Source organism: Anarhichas minor, unplaced genomic scaffold (genome assembly GCF_050575085.1).
Source record: "Anarhichas minor isolate MPS153535 unplaced genomic scaffold, ASM5057508v1 ptg000077l, whole genome shotgun sequence".
NCBI classification, from domain to species: Eukaryota; Metazoa; Chordata; class Actinopteri; order Perciformes; family Anarhichadidae; genus Anarhichas; species Anarhichas minor.
Window position 1 is genome coordinate 534233 of NW_027466523.1, and position 27628 is coordinate 561860.

The 27628-nt window shown below is 42.7% G+C and overlaps 3 protein-coding genes across 6 annotated transcripts; 2 read left to right on the plus strand and 1 right to left on the minus strand.

Moving 5' to 3' along the window:
• Window positions 1–5373: 5373 nt before the first annotated feature.
• LOC142937896 (GTPase IMAP family member 9-like) lies at window positions 5374–9235 on the plus strand. Its single transcript, XM_076081010.1, has 2 exons — window positions 5374–5631; window positions 6712–9235. Exons 1-2 carry the CDS (start codon window positions 5589–5591, stop codon window positions 7572–7574), a joined length of 906 nt encoding a protein of 301 aa, XP_075937125.1. The 5' UTR covers window positions 5374–5588; the 3' UTR covers window positions 7575–9235.
• Window positions 9236–10773: 1538 nt separating this feature from the next.
• LOC142937897 (nuclear protein 1-like) lies at window positions 10774–12190 on the minus strand. Of its 2 annotated transcripts, none has more exons than XM_076081012.1 (3): window positions 12030–12190; window positions 11796–11926; window positions 10774–11070 (listed from the first exon to the last, which is right to left on the minus strand). In XM_076081012.1, exons 1-2 carry the CDS (start codon window positions 12124–12126, stop codon window positions 11799–11801), a joined length of 225 nt encoding a protein of 74 aa, XP_075937127.1. In that variant the 5' UTR covers window positions 12127–12190; the 3' UTR covers window positions 10774–11070; window positions 11796–11798. The 2 variants fall into 2 exon arrangements, with proteins under 2 accessions (XP_075937127.1, XP_075937126.1); XM_076081011.1 differs by having other exon boundaries at window positions 11790–11926.
• An 858-nt stretch (window positions 12191–13048) lies between these two features.
• Window positions 13049–26039, plus strand: LOC142937898 (GTPase IMAP family member 9-like). 3 transcript variants are annotated; one of them, XM_076081015.1, is made up of 4 exons: window positions 13049–13299; window positions 13459–14146; window positions 21131–21327; window positions 25157–26039. In XM_076081015.1, exons 3-4 carry the CDS (start codon window positions 21285–21287, stop codon window positions 25780–25782), a joined length of 669 nt encoding a protein of 222 aa, XP_075937130.1. In that variant the 5' UTR covers window positions 13049–13299; window positions 13459–14146; window positions 21131–21284; the 3' UTR covers window positions 25783–26039. The 3 variants fall into 3 exon arrangements, with proteins under 3 accessions (XP_075937130.1, XP_075937129.1, XP_075937131.1); XM_076081014.1 differs by having other exon boundaries at window positions 13049–14146; XM_076081016.1 differs by lacking the exons at window positions 13049–13299; window positions 13459–14146 and adding an exon at window positions 20803–20935.
• The last annotated feature ends 1589 nt before the right edge of the window (window positions 26040–27628 follow it).

Consider the following 27628-nt stretch of genomic DNA (forward strand, 5'->3'; position numbering starts at 1 on the left):
CAGAGTAGAGTAGAGTAGAGTAGAGCAGAGTAGTGTAGCGTAGTGTAGACTAGAGTAGAGTAGAGTAGTGTAGACTAGAGTAGAGTAGAGTAGAGTAGACTAGAGTAGAGGAGAGTAGTGTAGACTAGAGTAGAGTAGAGCAGAGTAGAGTAGTGTAGACTAGAGTAGAGTAGAGTAGAGGAGAGTAGTGTAGACTAGAGTAGAGTAGACTAGAGTAGAGTAGTGTAGACTAGAGCAGAGTAGAGCAGAGTAGTGTAGTGTAGAGTAGTGTAGAGTAGTGTAGAGGAGAGTAGAGTAGTGTAGAGTAGTGTAGAGTAGTGTAGAGGAGAGTAGAGCAGAGTAGAGCAGAGTAGAGTAGTGTAGAGTAGAGTAGTGTAGAGTAGTGTAGAGTAGTGTAGAGGAGAGTAGAGTAGAGTAGAGTAGAGTAGAGTAGAGGAGAGGAGAGGAGAGCCATACCACCTCAAACCTCCCGATGATGACATTTAATGGGCTGATGACATACACAGTACAGGAATATTCTCAGATGCCGAGCTCCACAACAAATCTAACACATAGAATCAAACAAATGGCTCAAACGAAATAAGAATAAGACGGTGAGACAATTAGACAATATAGTCAGTATGACTCCATGCTAGTGAGTTAAAACACTAACCGGTACACACTAGTATAACAGTCCAGATGTGGGGGGCTCACAGATGTGCACACACCACCTCCAGGTCATAACTACTGCGGCTGCTAGAGGGCGCTGTGACTGGAGCGTAGACAGAAGCATGTCGTCTCTGGTGGATGGTTGAACATGAGAAACAAGGTTTTGCTGATTTGGGTCTTTTACCAATAGATGGACAAGAAATGTGTCCCTCACATCAAATGTGTTCATCCTCTGGTCAATGTCCGTTAAAAGACATGTTACACACAGCTTCATGTAACAGTTGATCATCTAACTTTTAGACTTAAGGAAACAACACTGAGATGAACGGCTGTGGGTTTAGATACTTTAGAAAATATATATTTATACATAAAACACAGAAAGATATCTCTGTTAGAAACATAACTAAGTATTTTACCATCTTTTACTATTAATAGTCAGTGCTGTAAGACTTTCAATACCAATAATTACTGTTTGTTTTAAATTCTCAGAGAAGCGCGAGCTGAAGATCGTGCTCGTTGGAAAGACTGGAGCTGGGAAGACTTCAGTCATGAACACCCTCATGGGGAGAGAACCAGTGGATCACCCTGTGTCTGCTTCCTCTCAAACAACAGAGTGCAAGAGAGAAACACGAGAGTTTGATGACTATAACCTGGTTATCATCGATACTCCAGGTATGCTGAACACAGAGAAAACAAAAGCAGAGGTGGAGAAGAACATCACGGAGGCCATCGTACATGCCGCTCCTGGTGTTGATATGTTCCTGTTTGTGATGAAGCCAGAAGTTCTATCACAAAGCGATAAAGCGTCATTGAAGGTCATTCAGGAGATGTTCGGTGAAAACACCAAAGATTACACATTGGCCTTGTTCACCGGAGGAGATAATAAACGTCTGTCTCAGGCTGACATCACAGAAGCAGGCATCAACAACTTCAGTGTTGACTGGCATACTTTTGACAACAAGAGTAACAAATTCCCACAGCAAGTGCCGGAGCTTCTGGAGAAGATCAACAGCATTGTTGAAATAAGAGCTAAAGACAAGAAGATGTACACCAATGAAATGTTTGAGGAGGCTCAGAAGATCAAAGAGGAGATGGAGAAGAAGATGAGGGAAGAACAAGAAAAGAAAGGAGGAGAACAAGAAGGAAATGAGGAAGGGATTCTTAAAGCAACGGTGCAGCAAATCTTGAGTATGTTTGCGGGCGACAAAAATGCCGAAACTCTGGTCGCTTTCCTCGGTTGGATCCAAAAGAAAGTTGAAAGCTTTTCTTCTGCGAAATGAGAAATGTCTACTGAATATTCCCCAAAAGTCAAAAAGTTATGGAACAGGGAATCAAAGTGGTGAATGGATGAATTATTTTCTGTAATAATCCAGAATATCATAGAAGAATCTGATTGGTTTGTGGAGGGAAATGTCAAATGTAATGAATGAATGCATGACATCATGCAATGTAATCAAATATTAACAGACAATATGTTCTTTAATGTTCAATGTTTTTTAAGACAAATATTGATCTGTGGAGTTTAAAATCATTGGTTTACGTTTACATTGTTTTCATGTTTTCTGTCAGATGAAAATGCTTTTAAACAATAAATAATGCAAACTACACTTCAGGATTTGTCTTTCTTCTCCTGGTATTTCACTTTGATCCTCCTACGTCAGTATTAGAAGCCCAGAACAGCTGACGTAGTAGAGAAAGATGGAGTGTGTTTGGCTTCTGTATAAGCTGTATAGGCTGCTTCAGTGTTGGTGCTGTTGCAGTTTCTGTTTGTGTAAGTGTGATTTAGGCCACGTCCACACTACTCCGCTTTAAAACGAAAACGATCTCCGTCCACACGGCGTTTCAGCATCGTTTTCGAATTGATCTCCGTCCAGACTAACGCGCCTGAAAACGAATATCACGTGACTCTTCACGTACACTGGGCATGCGGGTGACGGTGTAAACAGGAAGTAGGTTGCTTAGTTATTAGTTAAAAATATGACAGAGTAATAAAGTAGTCTTTAATTATGAAAGGTTGTTTGATACTTAAGATCTTCTCTAAAATCTTCCTCTATGAACTCAAACAGACACAGTTCGTGGAAAGTTTTAGAAGTTTTATTTGTCAGACTTAGTTACAGCGCTGCAGGTCTCTCTCTCTCTCACTCGCATCAAATTCACTTTAAAATCAACACTCGCACACAAAGGTTTACTAGATTATGATCCATAAATGTGGCCAACACACGTCTCTCACTCCTTTCCTCTCAGTTTTGTTGTCTGTTCTCACTCGTAGCTCTGCTGGTGGCTTAACTATCTGTCCTACTGGAGAGGAATTACTGCTTTTGTTCCTTTTACATTTTATCTGCAGACTTCACAATAGATGTGCAGAACAAAATAAGCATTAATAAGAAAAGGAAAGTCCTTAGTTTTGTGTCCATCACCCTCCCTAAAGCCGCTAACCGTGACTTCAGACGTCTCCGTAGGTCTGATAACACCGCTGGACACGCCGCTCGCTAATCGCTCCACTAACAGCTGCTTCCTCCGTAATAATGCAGACTTTAACTGAACAACAGCTGCTAGTAAAGACAACAAGGTCAACAACGCCTGTAATCAGGTGTCGATGTTAAATTAACCTGGTAGTCGATCGGTAATCAATGTTGTTGTTTGACTTCTAGGAAACGGTCACGTGATAGACATGTGACGAATCAGGGAAGTACACGTCATGAATGCTACGAACCAATCAAGTAGTGAACGCGGGTGTGGGCGTCATCGTCTCTAAACTTATCCGTTTTCAACCGTCCACACGAAAACGCAACCCTCTGTTTTCAAACTTCTCTGTTTTCAGTGCTTAAAAACGCCGGCGTAATGTGGACGCTCAGTGTAAACGTAGCAAAACATCTGCGTTTAAAATAGAAACGGAGTAGTGTGGACGTGGCCTTAGTTTCATCTGGTCAATTGCTCTGTTAAGTGCCAGGAGTGGCTTGCACTCCTGGCAGACAATGAGCAATCAGTAGATAGCTGTCCTTAAGCACTGCTGGAGGTTGGAAGCGTCGGGCGAACGAAGGCAACAGGGCGACTTTTTCAAACCACACTTCATCAAGCAAAGACTTCTCTAGCGTGTACTTACGGGTCAGTGATCTGTTTATATTGACTACCATGTGTTTGCATCCTATTTCTGTCCGTTCCTCTGCACGGTGGTCACGTAGACATTGGGTCACTCCCAGGTGAGCCCACTAATCTCATCTATCCTACTCTCTCAGCTCATGGCGAGCAAGTGGTGGCGGGGGGGCTTTGGAACCAGCCCGGGTTCAAGGTGGGTCACTCGACTGAGACAGCCCTCCTTAAGGTGACGGAGTCGCTTCACGCCGCAAGAGCGAACTCTGCTCTGTCCTGATTCTCTTGGACCTGTCTGCGGCGTTTGACACTGTGAACCACCAGATCCTCCTCTCCACCCTCGAGGGGATGGGCGTCTCAGGCTCTGCACTCTCCCTGTTTGCATCCTACCTGACAGGTCGATGCTACCAGGTGACATGGAGGGGGGCCGTGTCGGAACCACGCATGCTGACTACGAGGGTTCCACAAGGTTCAGTTCTGGGCCCTCTTCTCCCTCTTGTTTCTGTACTTCTGTTCTGGTTTATGCTCTTAGATGCTTGTTTAAAGGAGATGCACTTATGACTTCTGGTGACTAGTAGTTCTCTTGAATACCGATGTTGAATACACTTATTGTAAGTCGCTTTGGATGAAAGCGTCTGCTAAATGACTAATGTAATGTCTGTATACTGATGTCACCTGAGGCTACGTCACTAAGTCACATGACATTATGTCCGTAGCTTTAGGGTAACAATCATACAGTTATGTGGATGCAGAGCATAATGTGTCTCATTCTTTGCCTCTCTCTTTGTTTCCATAAATGTAGAAATATATGCAGACGAGCAAGCAGAGCAGTGTGGTAGCACTCGCTGTGGCATCAGTTGAGAGAAAGGTGTGTGTGTGTGTGTGTGTGTGTGTGTGTGTGTGTGTGTGCCTGTACCGGCATGTTTAAGTTACTGGTGTGACGGCCCAGGGCCATCAGGAAGATTGGAGGCAGCTGGCCACGGCCTTCGGCCTACAAGACCCGCCCCATCCGGAGGAAGTGCGGCTTCTTCCCCTGACACACCTGGTGTGCTGACGGAGTGTCTGGCAGCAGCAGTTACACCGTCTGGCATTCGGCGAGAATGCTCTTCTGTGTTGCACTTTGAATTGTTCTGACCTTTTGCTAATAAAGGTATTTTCTTTGTTTAGCTCCGTGCCGAGTCTTTGTTATTTATGTGTTCTGTTACACAGGGTGTGACAGTGAGGCTGTGACAGTTGTTAGGGCGTTCCGCTTCTAATAACAGGAGGCAGCTTATAGGCAGGATGTGCATCCTGTTTAAGTGCTGTGTGTGTGTGTGTGTGTGTGTGTGTGTGTGTGTGTGTGTGTGTGTGTGTGTGTGTGTGTGTGTGTGTGTGTGTGTGTGTGTGTGTGTGCATATTGCAAGCGAGCACAATATGATATGTGTTTACAATTTGTATACGTTTCTCTCAACAACAGACAATAGAGTGGTATCAACCTGAACATCTAACTCTTTACAAGAGGGTAAATAAGCGTGTCCACAATGTCCTTTATTACCTTCACTGTGGTCCTGGACCACCTTTCTTCTGTGATCCTGTACTTTTACCTCTTAAACTGTCTTTACAACACTATGATGGATTGTCTAGTATTGTGGGGATTTCTTCATTTGATCTTTTTTATGAACTTAACTAAAGGAATATGTTTGTCATTGCTGAGTAGGTAGACTTAACTTGGCTTGTGACTGGCCAGCTCCCAGCCACAAACAGGACACGTGTGTTTACGGGGAGGGAACCAGGAGCAGCTATAATATAAGATGATGGGATGGAAATGACAATAGTCAGAAGAAGACATCCACCGAGACAAGACTTCAAAGATGAGCTGCTTTTCCAAGAAAGAGATGGAGCCTCTAGAGGCTGGTAAGTAGTATATGTCTTCTACTGTATAGAGCTCATTCTCTTCTTAACCTCTCTTTTGGGTCAATGTGAACTAATATTGACAGAAACTATCTTTTAGTGTACATGCAGATGTTAGGTTGTGTCTCTATCTGCAGTGGAACGTTTTATTATCCTCATAAAACTGGATTTAAGTAGCATTTTAGAGACAATATCTACAGTGGGTACGGAAAGTATTCAGACCCCTTTAAATGTTTCACTCTGTTTCATTGCAGCCATTTGCTAAAATCAAAAAAGTTCATTTTATTTCTCATTAATGTACACTCAGCACCCCATCTTGACAGAAAAAAACAGAAATGTAGAAATTTTTGCAAATTTATTTAAAAAGAAAAACTGAAATATCACATGATCATAAGTATTCAGACCCTGTGCTGTGACACTCATATTTAACTCAATTGTACATTAATGAGAAATAAAATTAACTTTTTTGATTTTAGCAAATGGCTGCAATGAAACAGAGTGAAAAATTTAAAGGGGTCTGAATACTTTCCGTACCCACTGTAAGTGAATGATAAGTTCCTATAGATCAGATAAGATAAGATAGACTTTATTGTCTTGGAAACATACACAGTGTCTGCTGTTAAAACAACCTTCTGGTGACGAGCGACCACATTTAGAGTGGTAGCGGGTCGTAGAATGCACTTTTCACAAACAAATATCATGAATGGTCCACACATATTATATACCGAATTAACGAAAAAAGTCTGAGCAAAATCATCATACCAGCCATTTTACACACTGCAAACACAATTATACACACACTAATATCATATCTAGAAGACGTACCACAATATCACGTATTTTTCAGGATGACTCGGCACCATGTTTTAAACAGTCTACATAACTTCGGACAGGCTAGCAGTTTCCCCCTGTTTCCAGTCTTTATGCTAAGCTAGGTTAACAAGCGCTTGGCTGTAGCTTCATATTGACTGTTCAGACATGTGAGTGGTGTCAATATGAACATCTGACCCTGAACTGTTCCTTTTAGGTGAACAACTTGATGGATGTGTGTGTTTAACTAACGCCTGTGAATTATCCTAACAGACAAAGTGAAGGAGCTGACGATCGTGCTGCTTGGAAAGGTTGGAGTTGGGAAGAGTGCTTCAGGAAACACCATCCTGGGCAATGAAGGTGGTTTCCCCATAGCAACCGGTATACGCGCTACCACAATGGAGTGCTGTAAGAAACACAATGAAATTAACAACCGAAAAGTGGTTGTTGTCGATACTCCGGGTCTGAGTAACCTTAACAGAACAAACGAAGAGGTGGTGGCAGAGATCAAGAGATCCATCTCCCTCACCGATCCTGGTCCTCACGTGTTCCTGCTGGTGCTGAAGTTCGGCGATAGATTCACAGAAGAGGAAATTAACATTTTGAAAATCATTCGCAGCACTTTTGGCAAAAACACAAATGCTCACACTATGATCTTGTTCACCAATAAAGACCAGAAACCAAAAGAGGAAAGCGAACACTATATTCGGTCAAATAAAGATCTCCTCGGCCTCGTCACAGCGTGCAAGTGGAATTACCATGTTTTTGACAACAACGACCAGGAACACAATGAAGTCCCTGAGCTGCTGGAAAAGATGAGCACAATGGTTCAGAAAGCAGGAGGATTAGTCTACACTCCTGAGATGCTCAAAGAAGCTGAAACAGAATTAAGAAAACAGGAACAAGATGCAGGAAAAGAAGGCAAGTCAGTTTCTCTAGAAATTCCTACTTATGCTGGAGTTTTGGTCGGATGTGCGACCGGGTATCTTGCTGCTGGTGGCGGCACCATGACGTCTGCGGCAGGAGCTGCAATAGGAGGTGGAGTGGGAGCCATACTGGGAGCAGGAGTGGCAGGTTTAGTGATGTACGTCAAAGGCTATTTTGACCCCAAGACAACCCGGGGAGACTGGTTGTAAGCTGATCAGACCAATTCTTACAAATGAAACGTATAAAAGGGAAATCACGGTAGTGGAATTTGTATATTTTAGTTAATTCTGTTTTGTTTTGCCTTTTTCATATTAAATCCTGTACATGTTAAACCAAAAGGCCATTCACACAGTGGCTGAGTCAGCTAAGTTTGCTGCTGATTGGTTGTGGCCCGACCTAAATATTTTAGTTTCTGAAATATTAGAGACGGTCAGATGAATGTAGAAGTTGAGCAGCGTTTGGGCTCAATGGTGTCACAGATACTAGTCTCATACAGAACAGTTATATAGAACAACAGTCTTTGTAAGTTGTAACTAATGGCTTAATTAATGGCTCATAGATAATCTATTCTACATCCGTTTTGTGCCACAAATGTAATGTAAGTGGTTTGTAAAATGTAAGTGGTTTGGTGCAGCTGGTTCATGTGGAAAGAGATGCTCTTGACTCAAGTATTCAATGTTAAAGGACTCGGATCCAAATTGGGGGCAAAAAACAAAACACAACTATGGTCCTCAGACCCTCAGGGGCCCCTCAGGCTCCAGGTTGTCTATGTGCCTTTGACTTTGTGGTAATTTGATTGATTCTAAATTTGTTGCTGATTCACAACATGAATAAAACTGGTATACAAGGCTGTGAGGTGGATCCTGGATTTGAACCTAATCTTGAGGCCATGTCTAATAAAGGGGTCCTGTGTTCAAATCTGCTTTAAGACAAAAAGTACCATTGTGACAGTGTCCCCTATCTAAATTGTCTGGTCACTACAAACTTCCTGCACCCAAATGTCCCCCAAAAGAGGGCAGGGGCCAAACTTTAGGCAGGCTCCTCATTTTAGTTAACATGACCTAACTTTTTAGTTAACAGTTAACATCTTAGTTAATGCTAGCTTACGTTTTAGTTAACATTACCCAACATTTTTGTTTAGATAACGTTGGCTAAAGATTATAGTTAACGTGAGCTAGGAAATGTAAGCTAGCATTTTAGCATTATTTAGATTTGTTTTGTTGACGTTTGCTATCCCAGAATGTTAACCCAGAAGCTAAAGTTGAAACAGAGAGCTTCATCTTTAGTTTGTCATTAGTAGAGCAGTCTTCCCCTATAAACGGACTAATGGTTCTATTTGACCCCCTCTTGGACAGTCATGGCTCCAGTATTGCAGTTGAACTGATATATTGCCTCTTCTTTAATCAAATAATCACACGCCAACAAACACACACAATGACCACGACACAGTCTGACCAGTTGAACAGAAAAACATGTTGAGACGGTTAAAGAGTCGTCATATTCAAGTACAGCCACCAAGCATCTGTTGCTCCATCTGAACGAGCTGCAAACGGGTATTTAATATTGTAAAACAAGAAGAATGTGTTCTGCATACTACTCTGAACTGTGTTATAAATGTGTGATACACAGACCCCCCCCCCCCCCCCCCCCACACTTCTAAACCGCCCGTGGAGCTTTGACGGAGTCGTGGAGCAGCTGGATCCTGTGGACATGATGAGCTAACTGTTGTGATTTGATATATTGATAATGACAAATTATGCATAACTTGTATTCATTTTCAAACAGTGGTTGTGTAATCGATACAGCTTTTCATTGTGATTTCAGGACTTTGTAATCTTTCACCAATAATAAAGACCTGGAACCCTCCAAACTGTGTCCTCATGGGATTCATGCTCATTACTGACTGTTAGTTTAAACCAACCTGCTGTTATTCAGAATAACGTCTGTGAGAAAAGTGCTCACGAGACAAAAACACGAACCTTCATCAAGCTCTGAGGAGTGAGAAGGCCCCGATAAGCCTTCAAACTCAGCCTGGACTTCCTGGATCGTATTTAATGTCGACCCGGAACATGTAGGACTAACGCAGCCCTACGTGTTGTTAGTGGTTAACTTGTGGAGGTATCAGGACCAAACTCTGACCTGGTTCACCATGAAACTCTGTTTGGTGGTGAATTCTGATAAATATGAGTTCAGTTTATCTTCTTCTTTGTGCTGACGTCAGCTCTCCTCATGTGAACATGAAACGTTAACAAAGGTCCATAAACAGGGCATGGCTGTGCTGCTACCTTTACTCAAGTCCTCCAGTTCACAGTGACCTCCTCGTCCTCGTGGCTTCGCTGTGATGTTCCAGCTCGTCTTCACATTCCTCTGAAGATGAAACGTTTCTCTGAGCTCAACTCTCACACAAACAAACGTCTTTAGAAACATCTGGAGCAGAATGTTGGAGTATTTCCACTTTATACTCAAAGTTCTATCTATCTGTATATCTATCTATCTATCTGTGTGTCTCTCTGTCTGTCTATCCCTCCCTCTCTCTCTCACTCTCTCTCTCTCTCTCTCACTCTCGCTCTCACTCTCTCTCACTCTCTCTCTCTCTCTCTCTCTCTCGCTCTCACTCTCTCTCTCTCCAGCAGACAGTGGCTGCATGTAAATGAGCTGCAGTATAAACCTGCAGTGTGTTTTGGTTCATCGACCGTCTCGTTCTGCATGAACAGACAGAAGACCAGAGATGAGATGTTCCACTCCAAATAGTGCGTTTCTTTTGGGACTATTTTCAGAGGCATATTAATCCACATGTGGTGCTCTAGTGAGTATTTGTATGTGAGAATTGAGTCAACATAAACTACAGCGTGTGTATTCTTTGTTATGATACAGATATGTATGCTATATTTAGTTATAATCACCCTTTAATCAGCGTTTAAAGTCCCGTCTTGAAGTTCAGCTCTCTGATCTCATCACGCTGTAAAGACTCTGTTAATGCAGGTGTTGTGTGTTTGAGTTCAGGTTCCTCCGCACTGCAGAGAGTTCTCTCTCACGTTTACAGTCTTATAGTTGGACCTTCGCTGCCACCAGCTGGTGGACACAAACATCACACCCTGCAGCTGTGCACCCAGATACCCGGTAGACATTAGGGTGGTAGCATTAGCATGCTAACAAGCTAAACTAAGATGGTGAACATTATACGTGCTAAGCATTAGCATGTTAGCATTTAGCTTCACAGAATAATCGTCTAATCTTTATTCATGAATTACTGGATTATTTAACACTTTCAGAGAAGTAAAAAGTATTCAAATAAAACATGTAACTCTCTGGTTAACTGACTGACAGTCAGACGTATTCATCCTGTAATGAAGGTCTGCAATTAGTTCAAGTTCATTTTTTTAAGGTGAAATAAGCCAGAGAGTCAAGTTATTTAAGAATATTTTTAAGAGTAAAAACACCTTTTAAAAAAATCCAATGAAAGCCTGTCACAATACTGAAAGCACCACCACAATCACATGTGCACCCTCGTGGTCCGAGCAGGGACCAGGTACCGCCACCACAGGTGAGTGCTCTCCAACAACCCGCAGGGGGAGGAGCCACAGTCTGCCGCCATGATGGAGGTCTGGATCTGCGGGCTCCTCTTCACGCTCCCGCCGTCTGTACGTCTCGTTCTGTCGCCATGGAGGCCGTGGTCGGTGTCCGGGATGAGCCGTCCGAGTCGCCCTGGATCAGAGGAGGAAACGGGTCACAGTCTGGTTCTGGTTCAGTGAAGACACTTTACTGTACCGGAGTCAGTGCTGCTGACAAACACTGCATGTATATATACACATATATATATACATATATATATATATACATATATATATACATACATACATATATATATACATACATATATACATATATATATATACACATATATATATACACATATATATATATATATATATATATATGTGTATATATATATATATATGTATATATATATGTATATATATATATATATATATATATATGTGTACATTCATATTTTATTATGTTATTCTTGCTAGCAGCCCTGACTCCACTCAACCTCTAAAACAAACCTTTTGACCCAAACATTCTAAAAGTTCAGAAATGTTCAAAACCTCATTCACAAATTGTCCAATTTAAAGTTTGCAGTGAATCATTAAAGATCTACGATGAGTCAGCAGCTTCACTGAGCACAAAGCAAAGCGTCACGGTGAGCAAAGAGTTAAACTTCTTGGTGCTGGTTGGCCGTGTCCACAGAGGGTCGGGCATGAAAGGATCACGTGTCACCGTTAGAGCGAGAGATCCCTAAAGGAAACTGTCTGGTTGTGTTTACGCACAGAGCGCTTTAGATGACGCAACAGCTCCTCCACCAACAAGCCGCTCTGTATAGTGAGCTCACGTGCACAGAGAGGAGCATCACACCAGCTCACCTTCACCTCTCACTCCTTGGCTTTCTTCTCCGTGTTCTGGAGCTTCACCACGATCTTGCGCTCGTGTCCGGACGGGTTGTGTCGGTTGGTGTTGTCGCTGGCCTCCTTCTTTGTGCGTCCTTTACGGGCCGAGCCTTCTGTGGAGAGGAACACACTTAAACTCTAGTTTAATAAAGCAACATGAGAGATGTGTGTGGAGTTCTGTGAGTGGAGTCAGAGAGAGAAGGACGAGTGACTCACCTGTGTATTTATCCGTCAGGTTATAATATTCATACTGGTCATAATGCTCGTCTTCAAAGCTCGACGGCTTCAGGTTCTTCACGTCCACGTGACTCATGATGTAACAAAATGTTTAAATGTTAAAAACTCAAAAACCTGTTTCTGTCTTCAGTCTGAGCAGAAAACAAAGCAGAAAACAACAAGATGTTCAGTCCGGAATGTTCCGTGTGTTTTTATAACGGAGACACTGAGCTCCTCCTCCTCCACACACACACACACACACACACACACACAGTGAGTGTGTGTCTCTCTGTGTGTGTGTGTGTGTGTGTTGTCAAACACCTCGTGACTGTTCCATCTAAACAGACTTTGGACTCAGAGAGTAAAAGAGAAACACGTTGATGTTGAGAATAAAGTGAAACATGAAGAGAAACATAAACTTATTGATTATAGAAAGAATAGAAACCCTTTTTATTGTCATATACACATACACGAAATTTGATTACATGATGAATGTATATATTTATATATATTTATATATATTCATATTTAGCTTCCTGGTGCAACTGTAAACACAAACATTGTTTCCAACAACATGAAGGAAACATGACGTCATGTTCTGAATTTAAACATAATTACAGGTCGTCACATCCTCTCATGTTACACTTTTACTGCAGCGGGGTTGTACTTCCTGTATTCAAACCTTTAGTTAAAGTAAAGAAAAGAGTTGAGTTCACAGAAGATGAAATATCCTTTAATTATTGTTACATGATGATGAACACAGACTTTATTTGTGACAGATTAAAGTCATAAAAACATATTTTATATTTATGAGGTTTTAACAAGCTTCTTGTTTCCTCTGAGCTCAGTCAGCTGTTTTCAACTCATGTTGTTGTCTCCTCCTCCTCCTCCCTCTATTCCTCCTCCTCCTCCTCCTCCTCCCTCTATTCCTCCTCCTCCTCCTCCTCCCTCTATTCCTCCTCCTCCTCCCTCTATTCCTCCTCCTCCTCCTCCTCCTCCCTCTATTCCTCCTCCTCCTCCTCCTCCCTCTATTCCTCCTCCTCCTCCCTCTATTCCTCCTCCTCCTCCTCCTCCCTCTATTCCTCCTCCTCCTCCCTCTCCTCTCCTCCTCCTCTTCCTCCCTCTCCTCCCTCTCCTCCCTCTCCTCCTCCTCCTCCTCCTCCTCCTCACTGTAAATATTTGTCAGAGCTATGAGCAGCGTGTTAAGGCGTGCCCTCCGTTCTGTCTACAGGCTCTTGTACCGACTGTAAACAGAGAAACCAGGTCACAGGTCAGAGATCAGCTGTTCTCTCTCAACCAGACTTCATGTATTTGAACCTCTACGGGTCCTTCATGTTGTTTATGAATTATAATATCTCATGAGATTCCTCTCAGCTCACTGTTGATACTTTGACTTTAATCTTTATTCTTGATGTTTTTAATGTTTCAGATTGTTTGTCTGCTGGAGGAACAAACATTTAAAATCACTTTTAACGTCTTCAGTGAAACCACAACGTCTCAGCTTCTATCCAGACCAATGTTCAGCAGGCTAGCTGTCTTTATGCTAAGCTAAGCTGCTGCTTCAAGAGTATCATCAACAACATATATATTAAATGTACTTTATATATTTAATCTTGTGTTTATTCTTATGTTGTTTACTTGTATTACTCTTTATTTATTCATCATGGTGTCACTTTTACTTCTCTTACACTTGATATTTATTACTCTATTGTTCATATATGTTTATATTTCTGCTCTATTGTTTTATTCTTCTTGTGTAATCTTTGATCTCTGGCACTGATATGTATATATCTATATGTAGTATATTATGATTTATGTATTATTATATATTGTTTATGTTCTTCAGGATTCATTCAGTTCTAAAGAAGTTAAGTACAAGTACCTCCTAATTGTACATCAACTTGTATCACATTCCAACAACAAACAGCATTTACTTTTCTTTACTGTTTGTGAGTCAAAGCTGCAGTAGCAGACTGCGTCCAGCAGGGGGCGGTGTGTGACGCTGCAGTAGCAGACTGCGTCCAGCAGGGGGCGGTGTGTGGCGCTGCCTTATTAACACCGACAGTCTCAGTCTCACCCTGCGGGCTGAGGCGTGGTGGCCCTGGAGCTTGTGACAGGTGAGTTACGGTGAAGCGACGGTTACTCACCTGGTGAAACAGGTCGGCCCGGTGGAGGCTCCGCCAGCAGGCGTGAACTCGGCTAGAGACTTCCGGTGTTGTGAGTGTAGTCACGCGCTCACTGCTCCAGTGTTGTCCTGTGACTTCCATCATCACTGCTGCTCACGAGCGTCGCTTCCTGTTTGAACAAAGTAGACTTCAGTTGTTGCCTTGAGAGCATTTCGGGAAAATAATACGGAAAAACAAAAGCATAAAGACAAATAAATTACATTATTAAATGAGGATAAGTAAGTAAATGAAAATATACAGAAAAATAAAGAGTAATTTATATATAAGTAAGTAATAACCCAGTGAGCACTAACCCGGATTTCAACGTTGATTTCTGGTTGAAAAAGCGTTGATTTGGGGTCTGAACGTCTTAGACGTATTTTCACCGTCTTTTCAACCGGCTAAATTACGGTTACAATATCAACATGTCACAAAACACCAATTTCTTTTAATATATTGATGTTTGTTCAGTTGTAGGTTGAAAGAGACGCGATTTTGGTTACTTTAAACGTATTTCTCCAAAATCATATTATGCTGGCCGGTGATATGTGGTCTACACGAAGACGTGATTTCAACGCATTTAATGTTTCAAATAAAACGTCGTAAATATGGAACTATAGACTGTGTGCTGTCAACAAGAAGCTCCCAGGACATCTAATGAGAGCAGAGCACATTCTGTCTGTATGTTCACGTAAAATACAACTCTGTGTTTACTGCTGGAACACGCATGCGCACGGACTCTGCGCATTATTCTAAGTTAGAGACGATGGATAGAAACACGGCAGGTTTGAGCTCGCGAGCTCTACTGAGTGATGAGCTGACGGAATAAACGAGGCTTCACGCTAACGACGTACTCTGTAAGTACTTGAACTACTTTATTCCGATATTGCAAACCGAAATATCATTACCAAACCACTAATATCATGTTATGCTCACCATGCGGGCGAGGCTGCTAGCTTGTAGTGTTAGCATGTTAGCTTGTAGCGATAGCATGTTACGAACAGTAAACATAGACACGTGTGTTAGTTAATGTTGGAGACACTTTCTTTGTGGACTGTCCCTGTAGCCCAACGTTATAAAATAGAGTATTTAGGACATTTCACATGTAAAATACACGGCGGACAGCGAGTACACAGTTTAAATGTGGAGGACGTGAGTAAAACAAAGTAATGTACTAATAAGAACACGGTCAAAACATTGTTGTTTGGCTTATAGCAATATACAGACAATATAAAGTATATACTGTGTAATATCCAGGTCAGCATCGTTCCGTTGAAAACACGTTTAAAATACGTCTGTGGTCTCCGGTGAAGAGACCTTCACAGCTGGTCTAAAAGTCAATATGTTTTTCTAATACTTGTTTTATTTACAGATGTCCAGCTTGAAAATATGGCAGATCTCCTGAAACCGGCTCCTGTGTGGCTTTCAAAACGACATTTAAAGAAGGAGAAGGAGATTATGGTTTTATATAAAGAACATTGTTTATATTTATATTGTGCTTTAATAAATACAAATGAACTGCTGCCTGTCACTTGGTCTTTTGTCCTGTAAGTGGAAACTGTTGATGTGTTACTAACATTAAGTATTTAGTTGCTACATATTGATCTGACAGCATTTTACGGTTAAAACACGGTGAAAGGTGAAAGTTTTTTAGCGACTATTTGAAGACGTTGATTCAACGTTCACGTTTAGACCAGATATCAACGTGATGTCCAATACTGGCTTTCAACTGATAAATGTGGATGTGGTGTCTTAGTAAGCCTCTAAATCATGATATATTATTATTGGCACAATGTAGAGGACGAAATATTATAGTATTGCAAATCACGTTTAAATCTGGTCTAAGCGTGAACGTTTAATCAACGTCTACAAATAGTCGGCGAAAACACTTTCACTTTTAAACCAATTCTGAACTTCTTTTCAACGTTGCCGTAGACGTTGTGGAAATTTATCATATGGTTCTTTTAGTTATAACTTGTATCTCTTAAACCTGCATATACCAGCCTAACCCTCTTCCCACGATAAGGCTGGGAACCTGGCCTTGGTGGGTGCAGCGGCCGACAACATCTGCGAGGGGGAGGGTGAAGGGAGAGGAGACGAGATAACGCGCATATATACTCTGTTTTGTGTTTTTATTAGGGTTAGACCTCCGAACCATCCGTGGGGAAAGAGCTCTATCCATTCAGCTGAATTTTGATTGAAGTGTCTGCTCATTAAATATGTTTTTAATACTTTAAGAAGTTCCATCGTGATTATTCCTCACTGGGAGGTTAAAAAGATTTTTTTCCACCACAGACGTCTTGTAAACGTCTTTTTAACGGAAAAATGCTCACTGGGCAGCAATAGATTTTTAAAATATATAAATAAGTAAACAATAAATGATAATGCTATTATCCTGTTATGTTTCGTCTTTTTATTTCCACATTTCTTTAAATTTTCATATGTATTCTTTGATTTATTCCTCTTTATTTTTTCATATTTATTTTCCTGTGACTCCACATGAAAGGGAACTACTTTATGTAAAACACAGCATCAGTAAAGTACAGCGTTCTGTATTATTAATAACGGCTAAACGGGCTGAGAGACGCATGAACGCTGGTGTGAGTTGACAGTTATTAAATATAGTTGGGCGGGTTCACAGGCTTCCTTGGAAGAAGGCGGTTAGGTTAATAAGAAGCAGCCCAGTGAGCACTAACCCGGATTTCAACGTTGATTTCTGGTTGAAAACGCGTTGAAATGGGGTCTGAACGTCTTAGACGTATTTTCACCGTCTTTTCAACCGGCTAAATTACGGTTACAATATCAACGTGTCACAAAACACCAATTTCTTTTAAAATATTGATGTTTGTTCAGTTGTAGGTTGTGTTGGGGATTTACCCTCGGGCAAAAAGCCCACTGTATAATCTGACTCCAAAAGACTACACCTTCAGAAGGACCCCGCGCAGATCGTTCGATTGGAATTACAATTGATGAACAGAAGACGGTAGACGATCTATAAGTATTAACAATTTAATAAGTCAAGCATCAAAGCATAATGCATAGATCTATGGTTTCACACAACACAAGAATTGATTAAGTATCCCTAGCATCAGACAGAAAGTCAGGGCTCGGTCCACGCATCTCTCCTCTCAGTGTTTGTGAGCCCCGTCCTATCATTTCCCTGTTTCTTTATTCATTCTCATGAGGAGTTGACCTTGTCCTGCACAGGGACGCGTTATCTTCACACACACACACGCCAGGGTTGGGGCCGCTGTGTGTGTGGGAGTCCAGTCGTTCTCAGGGATAGCGAAGAAGCTGTTCCTGCTTTCCACCTGTTGTTGCTACATAATATCTCACGGACTAACCCGCTTCACAACACATCTAGTTACGAGTTTAAGCTAAACCACCTGTGTGTCAGAGCTTGTCTTTGTACGGGGAGCGCGTGCGTGCCTCACCCGGAGATTCAAACCTTCGCTCTATGACACACGCAACACTATTGCAAATGAGCACACACACATAATACTTATACGTTTAATGCCTGTAAATACCGTTAGCATATTTCTAAAATTATGATCCATAAATGTGGCCAACACACGTCTCTCACTCCTTTCCTCTCAGTTTTGTTGTCTGTTCTCACTCGTAGCTCTGCTGGTGGCTTAACTATCTGTCCTACTGGAGAGGAATTACTGCTTTTGTTCCTTTTACATTTTATCTGCAGACTTCACAATAGTTGTGCAGAACAAAATGAGCATTAATAAGAAAAGGAAAGTCCTCAGTTTTGTGTCCATCACCCTCCCTAAAGCCGCTAACTGTGACTTCAAACGGCCGCTCAGAAACAGAATCAGAATCAGAATCAGAATCAGCTTTATTGGCCATGTATGCGTGCGCATACATGGAATTTGACTCCGGTTACACATTACTCTCATCGTACATACACACACATGAAATATATACAATAAACAAGAGAAATATAAGAAAAATAAGGACATTTAACAGCTATATACAATATAAGTATAAATATATCCCAAACAAAAGTGTGTATGTATATATATATATAATACAATAGTGCAAACAGAGGTAGTAGTGCAATATGACTTATTTATTGTTCATGAGAGTGACGGCCAGTGGAAAGAAGCTGTTCCTGTGTCTGGTGGTTTTGGTGTACAGTGCTCTGTAGCGCCTACCAGAGGGGAGGAGTTGAACAGCTTGTGTCCAGGGTGTGAAGGGTCTGCAGAGATCTTTCCAGCCCGTTTCCTGACTCTGGAGGTGAACAAGTCCAGGATGGAGGGCAGGCTGGAACCAATGATCCTCTCTGTAGACCTGACAGTCCGTTGTAGTCTGTTCCTGTCCTGTTTGGTGGCTGATCCAAACCACACAGTGATGGAGGAACAGAGAACAGACTGGATGATGGTGGAGTAGAACAGGACCAGCAGCTCCTGAGGCAGGTTGCACTTCCTGAGCTGGCGCAGGAAGTACAACCTCTGCTGTGCCTTTTTCCTGATGGTGTTGATGTTGGGAGCCCACTTCAGGTCCTGGGAGATTGTGGATCCCAGAAACCTGAAGGTCTCCACAGCGGATACAGTGTTGTTGAGTATGGTGAGGGGGGGCAGTGTTGGGGGGCTCCTCCTGAAGTCCACTGTCATCTCCACAGTTTTGAGCCTGTTCAGCTCCAGGTTGTTCTGACCACACCAGAGGACCAGCTGTTCAACCTCCCGCCTGTACGCAGACTCATCACCGTCCCTGATGAGGCCGATGACCGGTGTAGTCTGCGAACTTCAGGAGTTTGACCGTTGGGTCCTCTGAGGTGCAGTCGTTGGTGTAGAGGGAGAAGAGCAGTGGGGAGAGCACACACCCCTGGGGGGCGCTAGTGCTGATAGTCCGGTTGCTGGATGTGGTGTTTCCCAGCCTCACCTGCTGCGTCCTGTCAGTCAGGAAGTTTGTGATCCACTGACAGGTGGAGGCTGGCACAGTGAGCTGGGAGAGTTTGGGTTGGAGTATCTCCGGGATGATGGTGTTGAACGCGGAGTCCACAAACAGAACCCTTGCATATGACCCTGGGGAGTCGAGGTGTTGCAGCATGTAGTGCAGTCCCATGTTGACTGCATCATCCACCGACCTGTATTGCACGGTATGCAAACTGCAGGGGGTCCAGCAGGGGTCCTGTGATGTTCTTCAGATGGGTCAACACCAGTCTTTCAAAGGATTTCATGACCACAGACATCAGGGCGACGGGCCTGTAGTGATTTAATCCTGTGATGGAGGTCTGATAACACCGCTGGACACGCCGCTCGCTAATCGCTCCACTAACAGCTGCTTCCTCCGTAATAATGCAGACTTTAACTGAACAACAGCTGCTAGTAAAGACAACAAGGTCAACAACGCCTGTAATAACGACAACTATTAACCTGGTAGGCGATCGGTAATCAATGTTGTTGTTTATGACTTCTGGGAAACGGTCACGTGATAGACATGTGACGAATCAGGGAAGGACACGTCATGACTGCTACGAACCAATCAAGTAGTGAACGCGGGTGTGGGCGTCATCGTTTCTAAACTTATCCGTTTTCAACCGTCCACACGAAAACGCAACCCTCTGTTTTCAAACTTCTCCGTTTCCAGTGCTTAAAAACGCCGGCGTAGTGTGGACGCTCAGTGTAAACGTAGCAAAACATCTGCGTTTAAAATAGAAACGGAGTAGTGTGGACGTGGCCTTAGTTTCACCTGGTCAATTATTAAGTGGTCACCTGGTCAATTGTTAAGTGCCAGGAGTGGCTTGCACTCCTGGCACAGTGCTGGTACAGTGTTGCGTTTTCTCTCTTCAGCAAATACCCCCGGTGGGCTTTTCTAGATATCAAGTATGACGCGACAGCCTCAGCCGGTCTGTTTTAGGCCTCTCGTCTTTAGTAGACCATCTAATTTCACCAGGATACTGCCGCCTCCCGCCTCCTAGATTCCTTACTACGGTTCATCAATGTTGGGCAACGATTTCAAGGAGGATTTTTGTTAAGGGGTCCGGTTAACGTAGGTTCACTTTGCCGAGCTGAGTAGACGATTTAACTACTCTGAGGCAGGTAGTACCTGTGGGTGTTCTTCCCCACTTTGAACAGCCTCGTTGTTTTTATTTTGTATCGTTTTAATGTCTATCACCAGTCTCAGGTTTTATAGGAAGAATACACACTCACCTTCACGTCACAGGAAGATGCCCCGTCTTAAAGCTGTGTCAGAGGGGGGTTCACTCGGAGCACAAAAAGTACTCGGAGACAAAGTTTTTAGATTTCTCTATATCCCTTTAGTGGGTATTTCAGAGTAAGTTTATTTCCTTTACAGGTTTATACAACAATCAAGCAAGTAAGCAAGCAGATGTATATATGTGATGTCCCGAAGGATATGATTATAATGCTATTTGTTCCATTAAGGCGTGCTTATGTTTCTCTGTGAAGAGCGATGAGGTTTCTCACAGGGTGTGACAGTGAGGGTGTGACACTGAGGGTGTGACAGTTGTTAGGGCGTTCCGCTTCTAATAACAGGAGGCAGCTTGTAGGCAGGATGTGCATCCTGTTTAAGTGCTGTGTGTGTGTGTGTGTGTGTGTGTGTGTGTGTGTGTGTGTGTGTGTGTGTGTGTGTGTGTGATATTTGCTAAGTTTTAATTCATATATATTGCAAGCGAGCACAATATGATATGTGTTTACAATTTGTATACATTTCTCTCAACAACAGACAATAGAGTGGTATCAACCTGAACATCTAACTCTTTACAAGAGGGTAAATAAGCGTGTCCACAATGTCCTTTATTACCTTCACTGTGGTCCTGGACCACCTTTCTTCTGTGATCCTGTACTTTTACCTCTTAAACTGTCTTTACAACACTATGATGGATTGTCTAGTATTGTGGGGATTTCTTCATTTGATCTTTTTTATGAACTTAACTAAAGGAATATGTTTGTCATTGCGGAGTAGGTAGACTTAACTTGGCTTGTGACTGGCCAGCTCCCAGCCACAAACAGGACACGTGTGTTTACGGGGAGGGAACCAGGAGCAGCTATAATATAAGATGATGGGATGGAAATGACAATAGTCAGAAGAAGACATCCACCGAGACAAGACTTCAAAGATGAGCTGCTTTTCCAAGAAAGAGATGGAGCCTCTAGAGGCTGGTAAGTAGTATATGTCTTCTACTGTATAGAGCTCATTCTCTTCTTAACCTCTCTTTTGGGTCAATGTGAACTAATATTGACAGAAACTATCTTTTAGTGTACATGCAGATGTTAGGTTGTGTCTCTATCTGCAGTGGAACGTTTTATTATCCTCATAAAACTGGATTTAAGTAGCATTTTAGAGACAATATCAAGTGAATGATAAGTTCCTAAATCAGTTTCATTCAAGATGTTTGCAGATACATTTCTCACAGAGACCAGTTCTTTAACACTTCATATATATTCATTTAACATTACCGGCAGCTTGCTGCTGCAATATAACGTTAACGTTCCTGTGTCAGGGCTGCAACGGTAACATTAACCCCTTGCTGTCTGAGAGCATCTTCAACACCATTTACTAACGTGATTTCACAGTTAGCTTTGTCTAGCTTTGTCTAATTCTACCATACTGAAAAGATTTAAAAACATGCACCCAGTCAGGAATATACAGTTGGCATTCAGCATGGCCAGTCTACAACTCATTAAATAGTCCATTAACATTTGCATGCATGTTTGTGAAGTCCACAAGCTACTAAAACAGTCTAAAAGCTACTAAAATTGAATTCACCTAGCATTACACTTGAGAGCAATATCATGTTAGCTTAATGTTAACATACATATCACCTTTACATTATGTTACTACACAACTAAGCTAGCGGTTGTAATGTTAGCTAAAGTAGCAACTAAGCTAACGTTAGCTGTTGTAACGTTAGCTAAAGTAGCAAACACACAATTGATAGTGTCAGCTAAATGATTTTTTCTATCAAATACTGTTTTAAAGTGTAAAGAAAACTCTGTTTTAGAACAAGTACAACACACATATAGTTATAAATTGCTTACTTACCGAAAACAGACCAGTGGACAGACGGCAGTGCAGAGCTTCTAACGGAAATCCACCAGAGTGAAAAACTCCCCGCCTTCAGAATTTTAATTTCTAGCAGTCTGCCCATGCGCAGACAGGAAAGCGTGTGGAAATTAAATTGTATATATTTTTTTCTCATTACTTTTACTTGAATGGAATTAACTAATTTTAAACGAGTGCAGTACATTTTGAGATCAATTTAAAAAGATACGTAGGATTCAATTACACATTAAAATTGATGAAATAAAATAGATTAAGACATGTAACATTTACCTGGGAGCCGAATCATTTCTTTCAGTGATAACTAAATGATATGCTTATTATACATATTACAAACAAAACACTTTAAAAATATTTTTTAGCTTTTTTTGGTATTGTGGTCAGACACATATGCAACGCTGATTACAGTAATATGTGTGGTATTTGTTATAAACGTACGTTGGTACATAGAGGGTGATAAGAAGCTGTACCTGGAGGGACTTAGGACCCAGGGGAATGTAGGTGAAGCATGGAACCTGTAGTCTGTACCGTGGCAGTAACCTGCATGAAGAAGTTATGCTAATAAAGAGTTGAGTTAAGAGCAGTTTGTTCTCTCGTGCTTATATGTTAAAATATTTTTATTCTTATATTTAAAAACACGACAATATGTATTTTGATATTGTCGCGTTTGATCCTGTAACGAAACGATCGCAGGTGTACGTGTGTGTGTGTTCATGAGAGACAGGAGGGACCGACGGTTCCGGACTGGGCGTGTCACCCGGTGGGGGGGAGCGGCAGGAAGTGACGCCACACAAACAGCTGTTCACCGCTCGCTGCCTGGTTCTTGTGTTAAAAATGTAATAATAAAAAATAAAAAAACTGCGTTGATGCGCGATAAAATAAATGTCGGCATTAATTAATTAATGCGTTAACACGATAATAACGCGTTAACTTGCCCAGCACTAATAGTTTTACTAGTGCGCTGTGATAACAACATGTGAGATGTTAACGACCGGATGTGAGACAACATCCGGTTTCTTCAGACGGACATCCGGTTTTCAGAATAAGATGCCAACAGAGTATGAATTATATTCACATTAAGTATAAAACATGCTGCATCTCGTGAGTTAAAGGGAAAATACACCTAAATTGTGGGTAAAGTGTCTTCATTCTTTGATCGCTGGGTCACCTTCATCACCTCTGAGTTACAGCATCATAGTGATGAAGAGTAGAGCTGGGTCACCTTCATCACCTCTGAGTTACAGCATCATAGTGATGAAGAGTAGAGCTGGGTCACCTTCATCACCTCTGAGTTACAGCATCATAGTGATGAAGAGTAGAGCTGCATCACATGCTCTGACTGTCATGAAGACACAACACACACATGTAGATGAAAGGTGTGAAACATGTTGTTCCTGTTGCACAGCAGTGGAACGTTTCACACACAGTCACACACTGAGCACAGATAGTGAAGAGATAGAACTGCTGCTGTGTGAAGAGAACACTGCTGCTAACAACAACCTGATGTGTTTAAAGTGTTTACACACAATGTTATTCACCTTTAGTTCATAGAGCAGCACTTTAAAATAAAAGTGCACAATACACTACTTTAGAATTCATTATTGAACTTTGCACATAACAATGAGATTAATCGCGATTAAAAATTGTAATCGTTGCCCAGCACTAATTTTTACATACACAGACTTGATTTGTTTGTTTTTACTTTGCTTATGTAATTTGTCACAAACAGGACTTTTGGATTCAATATTGCTGTTAAATGCAAATAATTAAAGTAATGAAAGTTTCATTAAGGTCGTTATGGTTACAGATACAGATGTTTACTGTTTGTTTCTGAATGTGATGATTTCATTTTATTTTGCAATTCTAGTAAGAGAGACATCTCAGTTGATGTCCTGAAGAAGTTCAGTTATTATAGACAAGATTTCATCACTGAACGTGAAGATGGGGACATTTTTACTCCGTCTAATTATATATATATTATTATATTATATATTATAAGTATAATTGTAATAGCTGGAGGCAAGCAGTCAACCACAGAGCAGGTACAGCAGGCTCTGCCCGCTGAGGCATGTTAGAAATGATCAGGTGTGCTCTGCTTTACTTTAGTGCAGGAAAATAAAATGCAGTTATTGTTTGTTTTTTATTCTATTCATCAGCAAAGGAATTATATGTTTGATATTTATCTAGTTCAAAATGTGTCCATTAAATTGACAGTAGTTATCTCTGAGATCAATATTAACTCCTCTCAGTAGATGGAATCTATCCTGCAAGTACATTTGTATGATGAAGTTAAACTTTCCACATATTCAATTCATGATGAACTTCAGAAGGCCTCGTGGAGTTTCAGAATATAAATGAGCGTCTCGGGTGGCTAGCTGTCTGTTAGCTGTTACCGAGGCTAGTTCACGTCACTGAACTCGGCCATGTTCATGGTGTTGATGCCTTTTAGAGCTTTTCATGCACAAATAAATAATACGGTTTGCTGTGCGGTGAAGTGTACGCTGGGAAAACCTCCGTGCTGCTGGAATCCGTTTTAAACGGAATATCAAGAACTTGAAACTTGGATAATCCTGAAATACCGCACACCCGCACAGGCCGGTGCTTCCCACTGTGAGCCTTACTTTGGCTCTTCTGAAACCTAGAGGTGATGTCATGGAGACTCTGTCCATGTTTTAAACAGTCTACATAACACATCGATCACCTATATGTGATCGGTGGATTCTGTTACCTTCGGACAGGCTAGCAGTTTCCCCCTGTTTCCAGTCTTTATGCTAAGCTAGGTTAACAAGTGCTTGGCTGTAGCTTCATATTGACTGTTCAGACATGTGAGTGGTGTCAATATGAACATCTGACCCTGAACTGTTCCTTTTAGGTGAACAACTTGATGGATGTGTGTGTTTAACTAACGCCTGTGAATTATCCTAACAGACAAAGTGAAGGAGCTGAGGATCGTGCTGCTTGGAAAGGTTGGAGTTGGGAAGAGTGCTTCAGGAAACACCATCCTGGGCAATGAAGGTGGTTTCCCCATAGCAAACGGTCTATGCGCTACCACAATGAAGTGCTGTAAGAAAGACAATGAAATTAACAACCAAAAAGTGGTTGTTGTCGATACTCCGGGTCTGAGTAACCCTAACAGAACAGACGAAGAGATGGTGGCAGAGATCAAGAGATCCATCTCCCTCACCCATCCTGGTCCTCATGTGTTCCTGCTGGTGCTGAGGTTCGGCGATAGATTCACAGAAGAGGAAATTAACATTTTGAAAATCATTCGCAGCACTTTTGGCAAAAACACAAATGCTCACACTATGATCTTGTTCACCAATGAAGACCAGAAACCAAAAGAGGAAATCGAACACTATATTCGGTCAAATAAAGATCTCTTCAGCCTCGTCACAGCGTGCAAGTGGAATTACCATGTTTTTGACAACGACGACCAGGAACACAATGAAGTCCCTGAGCTGCTGGAAAAGATGAGCAGAATGGTTCAGAAAGCAGGAGGATTCTTCTACACTCCTGAGATGCTCGAAGAAGCTGAAACAGAATTAAGAAAATAACAGGAACAAGATGCAGGAAAAAAAGGCAAGTCAGTTTCTCTCGAAATTCCTACTATTTCACTATCTAGGACCCCGTCTCAGCCGAAGGCAAGCCTTCGTCGATTATTTGGAGTGTTGAGGAATGGTTGATGGAGATTTAGCCAGTTGCGGTTTGGGGGAGGCTTAGCTGAGGATCCACTGCGGCTCCCGGGCCTTGCAGATCCCCCGGTCTCCATATGGAATAGGAGGATGATGACTATGGGGGGAGATAACCTTTAACAAGAGGGAGGGAGGGTGGGATGCGGAAAACGCGAGCGAGCCAAGGCTTAGAGTGGGTAGGTATTTATAGGAGTGTGGCCGGAAGCGGGGGAGTATCTGAGGCATGGCCCTGCTCCTGAAATTCAGCTAATTTTTATCTCCAATTCACTATCTAGGACCCCGCCTCAGCTGAGGGCAAGCCTTCGTTGATTATTTGGAGTGTTGAGGAATGGTTGATGGAGATTTAGCCAGTTGCGGTTTGGGGGAGGCTTAGCTGAGGATCCACTGCGGCTCCCGGGCCTTGCAGATCCCCAAAATAAGTCTCCCTGAGGAGCAGGTTGCCTGCCCGTGCGCTGGTCGTTTGAGCTGGCGAGGTGTAAAGTTGGTAGGCGTGGGAAGATGTGTTATTGACAGTGGAGTTCTGCTGGTCGATGGTCGGCAAAATCAAGTAAGGATTTATGGGTTTAAAGACGGCGTTGGATATGGCCGAACCGATGTTGGACGGGTGTCTGCAGGAGGGCGGATCTTCTCAACTTCTGGAATGAGAAAGCTATGGCGTTGCGGTGGCCCAGACGTGAGCTGCATCGAGAACGCGCCCTTGACGGACGGGTGTCGCGGCGTCATTTGATGATTGGGTAAATGACTGCTAGGTTGTCAGGAGTTTAAGAGATGGACTTGCTGGGTCATCCGTGGCCCCACGTAATGGCTGCGGCTACTATTGGTCAGATTTCATAGCATGAGGGGAAACGACTTGGCATCTGCTTGCGAGATCCGAGGCTGGTCTACGGCAAAACGTCTTCCGTCGTGGAAACCCCCCAAAGACGGCAGAGGGAGCGGCATCGTTGTGTTGACCAATTGTGTGGGTCCATCGCTGGAAGTGAACGGGGTGGGGGCATTGGCATCCCGGTGCCAGGTGTCCCGGTTACGGCAACTTGCTGTGTTTTCTGAAAGTAGGCGGCGGGGGGCACTGGCATCTCGGTGCCAGGTGCCTCGGCTAAGGTGACATGCTGTGGCTGCTGGAAGTAGGCGGCCGGGGGGGCGCTGGCGTCCTGCGTTCCGTTGTTGCTTTACGTTCCGTTGCTGCATTCCATTGCTGCGTTCCATTGCTGCGTTCCGTTGCTGCGTTGCGTCGTTGCGTGGCTGCGTCGTTGCGTGGCTGCGATGCGTGGCTGCGATGCGTCGCTGCGTCCTTGCTTGCTGCGTCCTTGCTTGCTGCGTTCCGTTGCTTGCTGCGTTCCTTGCTGCGTTCCATTGCTTGCTGCGTTACGTTGCTGCGTTACGTTGCTGCGTTACTTTGCTGCGTTACTTTGCTGCGTTACGTTGCTGTGTTACGTTGTTGCTGCATTACGTTGTTGCATTACGTTGCATTACGTTGTTGCTGCGATACGTTGCGTGGCTGCGTCATTGCGTGGCTGCATCGTTGCGTTCTGTTGTGTCGTTGCTGCGTTCCGTTGCTGCATTCCGTTGCTGTGTTCTGTGGCTGCGTCATTGCGTGGCTACGTCGCTGCGTTCTGTTGTGTTGTTGCTGCGTTCCTTTGCTGCGTTCCGTTGCTGCATTCCGTTGTTGTGTTGCGTTCCATTGTTGCGTTGCGGCGTTCCGTTGCTCCGA